Source organism: Solanum verrucosum, unplaced genomic scaffold, assembly GCF_900185275.1.
Source record: "Solanum verrucosum unplaced genomic scaffold, falcon-dt-bn FXZP01000195.1, whole genome shotgun sequence".
In the NCBI taxonomy this organism is placed as follows: Eukaryota; Viridiplantae; Streptophyta; class Magnoliopsida; order Solanales; family Solanaceae; genus Solanum; species Solanum verrucosum.
In genome coordinates this window covers 554892-561833 of record NW_026020164.1, presented here as the reverse complement: position 1 = coordinate 561833, position 6942 = coordinate 554892, and the positions used below count along the sequence as shown (strand labels likewise).

The 6942-nt window shown below is 37.6% G+C and overlaps 1 protein-coding gene across 1 annotated transcript; it reads left to right on the top strand.

Annotated features, from left to right (window-relative positions):
- The first annotated feature begins 93 nt into the window (after positions 1-93).
- LOC125828728 (probable adenylate kinase 6, chloroplastic) lies at positions 94-6697 on the top strand. The gene is made up of 3 exons (XM_049508066.1): positions 94-494; positions 5257-5529; positions 6241-6697. The coding sequence occupies exons 1-3, from the start codon at positions 402-404 to the stop codon at positions 6382-6384; spliced, it is 510 nt and encodes a 169-aa protein (XP_049364023.1). The 5' UTR covers positions 94-401; the 3' UTR covers positions 6385-6697.
- Positions 6698-6942: the final 245 nt, after the last annotated feature.

Genomic DNA, 6942 nt, shown 5'->3' with positions numbered 1-6942 from the left:
TTTTCTAGGTAATAGCTTACTAATCTAAAGGAAATCCGTACATATAAATATGCATACACACACACATATCTGTATACATGTGCTATTATCATGTTTCTTACATGTGTGTATTATTTAATTTGACGGTTGCACCTGTTGACTGGGACTTAATCTTGTGCATCTATGTACTTTAATAGGCCAATATTTTCTTTCACAGTCTGGCATCTGGCACACAGAGGCTTGCTATGGATATAACTTAGCAAGATAATTTATTAACGTTCTAATATCAGTACTTGAGGACTGTTTCACAACTAGCGAGGATGCATTACTATAACAGGTTAATGGTTATGGGCTTATGGCAGGACCTGCAATTGGAATGCCGCTTGCTCAAGAAAAGTTGAATATGCTGTTGAACGAAATGAATGAATAAAGTACAAAAAATTGAAATCAACAGCAAAGCCCCATATGATTCTCTCAATAGACTGTGCGGTCTGAGAATTAAGCTCTTAGTTGAGGTGATTAGATCCTAACTAGAGTAGGTAATACTTCATCTTACATGAGATACATTTTATTTGTATGTTACGTCAAAGTTTCTGCAAAGAGCAAAACTCTGAACTGCATAATACGTTCATCAGATATATTAGCCAATTCTTATGTTCATATGTAGATAAGGGAAAATGTCTGAGCTAATAAGAGCAAATATCTGGCCTATGTGTGTCATATTAGTTGTTTCTTGATTTCTTCTAGTGACACCTGTTAATTGGGAGAGACCTTGTGAAACATTGACCAAGGTTAACTAGTCTTCAACTTTTTACAATTAGTTTCAAAATTTGTGGCATGTTTGAACAGCCATGTACATCATCTTATATGTTCTCTTCAATTGCTACTAGAAACATTTTGATATTGCTTTTTTTTTTTTTTTTTGTATGTCAATGCAAGTAATGGCCTTGAAAGTTCTAAATTATGTCCTCGCTAGGTTTTTCATAACTGGGTAGTCTTTACTTTTTCTTTTTTTTTTATAACTGAGAAATCTGTCCGTAACCCGTCCTTTGGACCAATCACAGCCTTCTAAACTCGGTGGATAATGAACTGGGTAGTCTTTACTGACATTAGACTTCCCTCAGATGTACCTTGTTAAAAGGCTTTACTTAGCTCTCAGATATCATCCACAATTGCCTCTACTTAATTGAGCATCATGCACATGCTTTGATTGTTTGACTGGCATAAAGTGTTGTGTCGCTACTCCTCTATGAGCATAAGCTGGAAATTTTGCTAACAGTTATAAAATAATAGTTTATATCCTGTCCTAGAGAACTGTCTCCTGGTAATAAGGATGGAATTTACAATGTTAAGGATACATTCTAATTCTCTTCGATAGTTAGCAATTTCAAAAAGATAAAATTATAGTCTTTGAGGCATGGGTTTATTATCTGCTTCTCTACCTTTATATGACTAGTATGAGAGCACAGGCAAAGTACAATCTAAGAACTAAATGCCCTTGCTTTGGTAGTTATGGACAACAGGACAAGGAGAAATATTTGGATATCACCTTGTTATCAATGTTATGCCCTTGCTTTGGTAGTTATGGACAACAGGACAAGGAGAAATATTTGGATATCACCTTGTTATCAATGTTAACTAGTCTGGGAGCTTTTTTCTTGGGTTTTAGCTTTAATGGCCATACAATTGTGGATACTTCAGTTTCAAAAGGCTCATGTGATGTATTTCAACGTATTGTGTTAGTGATTTTAACAGTCACAACTTTAGGGTTTTCTTGGACTGTTGGGTCTGTTATATGTTCCTCTGTTTTAATTAGAAGCTTAACCTCTTTATTTGGTAGACTCTTTCTATTGGTTCTTAATCAATATTTTGTTTGTGGATTGCTTTATGTGATATTATGTTTTCTGTATTATTGATTGCTGCACCAATCGTTCGTGGGATTAATTGCTTTATGTGATATTATGTTTTCTGTATTATTGATTGCTGCACCAATCGTTCGTGGGATTAGACCAATTTCTAAATTTGTGGATGCTGCCAATAATGGCAGGGGATCAATTTATCAAAAGTTAGAAAAATGAACTATTAGAGGATGTAGTCAACTTCCTGCCTAATGTAGGATTGCAAATCTTGTAACCTATATCAAAAAATGTAGCTCCCCTTCAAAAACATACAGCATGTGCATCTATCAGTTGCTCCTATAAGTAGTCTAAAACATCAAAAATGTCTTCTGTTTGAGCTATTAGTTTCTGTTTACACCAAAAATAAAAAAGCGAGACAGATCATCTTAAAGCCCTGTAAGTTGCTCTGCTTGTCTTCAAAACATCTCCTGTTCCTTTCTTCCTAGACTAACCACCAAATGCAAGCAGAGACAATTTTCCATCTCTCTTCTTTCTTTGCTGCATTCCTCACCTTGTTCCAGAAGTTAATGTTCCTTGGCTTCACCCATTCAATCTTCCTCAGACTTATGAACACTCTCCACAACTGATCTGTCCACATACAATGTAAAAAGAAATTGTTGATTGTCCCAAGGCCTATTCTCTACACAGGAAGCACCTAGAACAGTGGTGAAATCCCCTCTTGTTCAGGTTCTCACGGGTCAGTGCTGCTTCTTTAGCTTAAATCCATGTAAAACAGTTCACTTAATAAGGAATCTTTGATTTCCAAATCATCTTCCTTGGTGAATCCTCCTCCTGAGCCTCTGTTCAATTTAGATCCTTATATGCTGAATTAACTGAGAAAATACCTGTGCTGCCCTTCTGCCACTCCAGTCTATCCCCTTCCTCTACTAGATCAGGGTAAAGTTGTTGCAGGGGGTGTTCCCAATCCATTTATCATTCCAAAATGGGACCTTCAGTCCATTTCCAACCTTGAACCTGATTCTGAATTGTATTAATGGCCGCAGGTTCCTAATTGCTCTCCACTCGGTGCATTCATATGGTATTGTTATCATGTTGTCATCCAGTTATCATCCACTCCATATTTAGCTACGATAACCTTCCACAGCATGTCTTCACAAGATGTAAACTTCCATAGCCACTTCATCCTAAATTTTGATTCTGCTTCTTTGAGTTTCTGATTCCTGCTCTTCCTACTTCCTTGCACATGTTAACTGTACCCATTTCACCAGCTGGAACTTTTTCTTGTCTTCACTACTTCACAAGAAATTTCTTCTCACTGCATCCAGTCTCTTGATCATACTAGCAAGGATGGGAAAAATGGACATCACGTAGGAGGGAATCACATCCAGTACTCTGTTATGAGAGTCAACCTACCTTCCCTGGAAAAATATTGACTCTTCCAATTTGTTAGCTTCCTTTTACATTTTTCCACCACTCCATTCCATATCCCGTTTGATTTTCTTTTGGCACCAAAGGCATGCCAAGGTATATGGTTGAAAGTTCCTCTATTGTACACCTAATATCTCTGCCAGATACCCAATTGTGCTACAATGGGGTAGATGAAACACTTTCCCCAGTTAATATAGAGTCTAGACACTGCTTCAAAAGTGATGAGTGTCACTGTCAGCATCAGAATTTGTTCCTCCTCTGCTTCATGAAAAACTCAAGTGTCATCTGCATATTGCAGATGTGTTATCTCTTGACTGTCTTCCTCACCTGCCTGGAATCCCCTTATCCATCCCCTCAGTTTTGCTGTGTTTATGTTTTTCATTCTTTTTTTTTTTTTTTGATGACAAGGGAAACCCGCAGCCGCTACCCTTTGGGTGCGCATAGGTTAAAACCCCTCGCTTCTAAGCAATAGCTCGCAAACCACATAGGAGAGGTAACCCGCACTAGGCAAGCCTGGTGCGACGAGCTCGACCCAGAAGGCAAACCCCTTGCTTTCTTTTTTCATTCTTTCTATTGCTAAAATAAACAGGAAAGGAGAGAGGGGATCCCCCTGCCTTAGTCCCTTCTGAGAAGGAAAAGAAACCATTTGGAGTCCTGTTGATTAAAACTGAGAATATCACTGTGCTGTTGCAATGTTTAGTCCACACAATCCATCTTGTGCCAAACCCCATTCTTTGAAGCATATGGATGAGGGACTTCCAATTCAAGTGATCATATGTTTTCTGGATATGTAGTTTGAATAAGAAACCTTGATTTAGTCTTCTTTGTCTGTTTTCCCCACACTCAGTGACAATAAAGATTGCATCCATGATCTTCCTCCCAATGTTAAGGATTTTACATTTTTGTTTAACCCTACTCCTTTTCTTCAAAAGTTAATATGAAAGGAAGTAAGGAACATGAGTATCCTCTTTCCCCCAAGGGTAGGGAGAAACTGTTGGTAACATTAAAGCTGATATCCCTTAGTTGTGTATCCTAAGGAGAAGATCATCATGCTTTCCTGATGATTGTTTTTTGGTTGATGCACAAAGTTTGAATCGATTATCTGAAGGGCAAAAGTTGAACATTGATGAAGATTAATGTAATAATTTACTGAAACTTCAGGAGGCTGTAAAGTAGAGGTACGGCCAGTTATCTTTTGGCAATGCTTTATGCAAAGTCAGGACATTGATGTCTTCGGTCTTCACTAGTGAAATAAGGTTTCCTGTACTAGGGTCTAGGGCTGCTTGCTGGAGTGTCTCCACCAGTTTAGAGGATCATCTTTGTTTCCCTTGTTCTTGGGACCAAAAGTTTCCAACACAAGCATTCCCCTGTCTTTCTTTCCCAGCCATGTCTCTTCTATTGCTTGCTTTCTCCCTCCGGCGTAGTAAAAGTCTGTTTCATGTGGTGTCATGGACCTGTATGACTTCTCAACCTCTTCTACTTTTTGATACTACGATGTGGACCCTTGCTCCCCGAATTTCTGTTATTTTTGTCTGAGGCTGGTCAGGTCATATCTTTTGTTGCCATCAGAATAACTGATATGATTGCCAAGTTCTGGTAACAAATTAGAATCCAAGAGCAAACACTGAAACTTATGGTTTAGTGTTTGAAGGCTAAATTATTAATATATTTTGGACTTTGGTGGGTTCACCTTACTCTCTGTTGTATAACATTTTGTTTTTCTGCCAAGCAAAACTTTTACTATAATTGAAACTCTCTGCAGCCCTTGGTTCCTATATTTGGAATTTTATTTCCCCTATAATTGGATCTAGAGATGAAACAGATCTGATATGTGTACAGGTCCAAGCAATGAATTATCAACAGTGTAAGTACTGCTCTCTGATAGTGGCTAAGCTGCTTTGTGCACTGAAATTAATCAATTTTTCTCCTTCTTTAACTAGATAGACGACATTTTCTCTGATCCTATTATATGTGTTATTTGGTTATTTAGGAAATCTTAGAGGGAGTGACAGACATTGACTTGGTGATTAATCTGAAGCTTCGGGAAGATGCGTTGATCGCCAAGTGCTTAGGAAGAAGGACTTGTAGCGAGTGTGGAGGCAATTATAATGTTGCATGCATTGATATGAAGGGTGATGATGGTGAAACTAGAATGTACATGCCTCCCCTTCTCCCCCCTCCGCATTGTGAAACCAAACTTATTACACGGTCTGATGACACTGAAAATGTTGTGAAGGAACGCCTCCGCATCTACCATGAAACAGTATGATCTACTTCTCTCTTATTTATTATTTCTCGCTTTGTGCAAGTATTCTCTTCATGTACTTGACTGATGAATATACCCATTCCTACATTACAACTTCTTCACACTTCCGTAGACAACAAAAATCTGTTCCATTCACAACTCAAGAAATAATAATTCTGAGCAATTATGATGTGTTTTGCAAGCAGATCATCGAATCATTTACTCAAATTTTATGTTTTCTTGTAGTACGTCAAATCGGAAGATAATCACTGTTTTTGACATCTGTATACAGTCAAAAGTGGCATTGAGATACTCTATAACCCTTAGTTTTTTTTTCCTCCTGTCCTTTATTTAGCCGGTCTCGACTAGTTTGGGGTTGAAGTATAGTTGATTGGTTGGATTGCGCTGGAGCTGCTATTGCATGTTATCCTTCCAAAGTGGCCTCTTTTGTCAATATGTGCATTTCATTTGTGCAGTGGTTACTAACCTATTGTTGTATTTCCTGTAACTGTGTTTTTTCTCCCCAGACCCCAGCTCCTCATTTGTTTTAGGACAAGATGGTACAAACTTAATTCTCAGTTAGCTACTGTGGTACATCCACATTCGTAATTTACTTTTCTAAATGCTTGCCCACAAAGATAGGGGTAAGGTGTCCGTACATCCTACCTTCTCCAGAGTTACACTAGGTATGTTATTGTAACATAATAACTGCTTATGTTGTTCCTGCAGAGCAAACCAGTAGAGGACTTTTACCGCAAGCGGGATAAGCTGTTGGAGTTTGATCTCCCTGGAGGAATTCCAGAGTCTTGGCCAAAGTTACTTCAGGCTTTGAATGTCTACGACGACGAGGATAAGAAATCTGCAGCAGCATGATAATTGATTACTTGTCTTGTCGGTATGTTTACTATTGTTGTAGGTTCATTCTTTGCATACATGTTGGACATGCGCGAGCATCTATTCGATTTAAAAAGCACGATAATGGGGCTCCCTACCCCTTTCTATTCTCTCCCTCACTATTGTATTATATAAATAATGCTAAGGCAACTATAACAATTGTATGGAGTATTTCTTGTCCATGTTTGTTCATAGAGGTCCGCAAACCATGTGATTTCATTAAATATTTTGATGATATACTCAGGGAAATGTTATTGAGTTCTAATTACATAGTTTGGTATGTTCATATGCTTAAATAATCAGTTGGTTAGCAGGAAATTGAGTCTAATTAGGATAGAGTAGCTACACACTAATTCTAAGGTGAGGTGAGAATTGCCGGTAATTACATGTGTAATTATAAGGCTACTTTTAATTATTATTTTTTTCTTTTTATTTATTTTTTGTTTCTATTAGTTTAATAACTTTCTTATTTTTATTTTTTAAAATATGTTTTTCATTTTTTATATTTATCTTTCATTTTTTCCCGCATTTTTCAGC

Coding starts and splice junctions, on each gene's coding strand:
- LOC125828728 (XM_049508066.1), top strand. CDS start 402: ATGAATAAAGTACAAAAAATTGAAATCAACAGCAAAGCCCCATATGAT. Junction 495..5,256: donor GAATTAAGCTCTTAGTTGAG/GTGATTAGATCC, acceptor TTGGTTATTTAG/GAAATCTTAGAGGGAGTGAC. Junction 5,530..6,240: donor TCCGCATCTACCATGAAACA/GTATGATCTACT, acceptor TTGTTCCTGCAG/AGCAAACCAGTAGAGGACTT.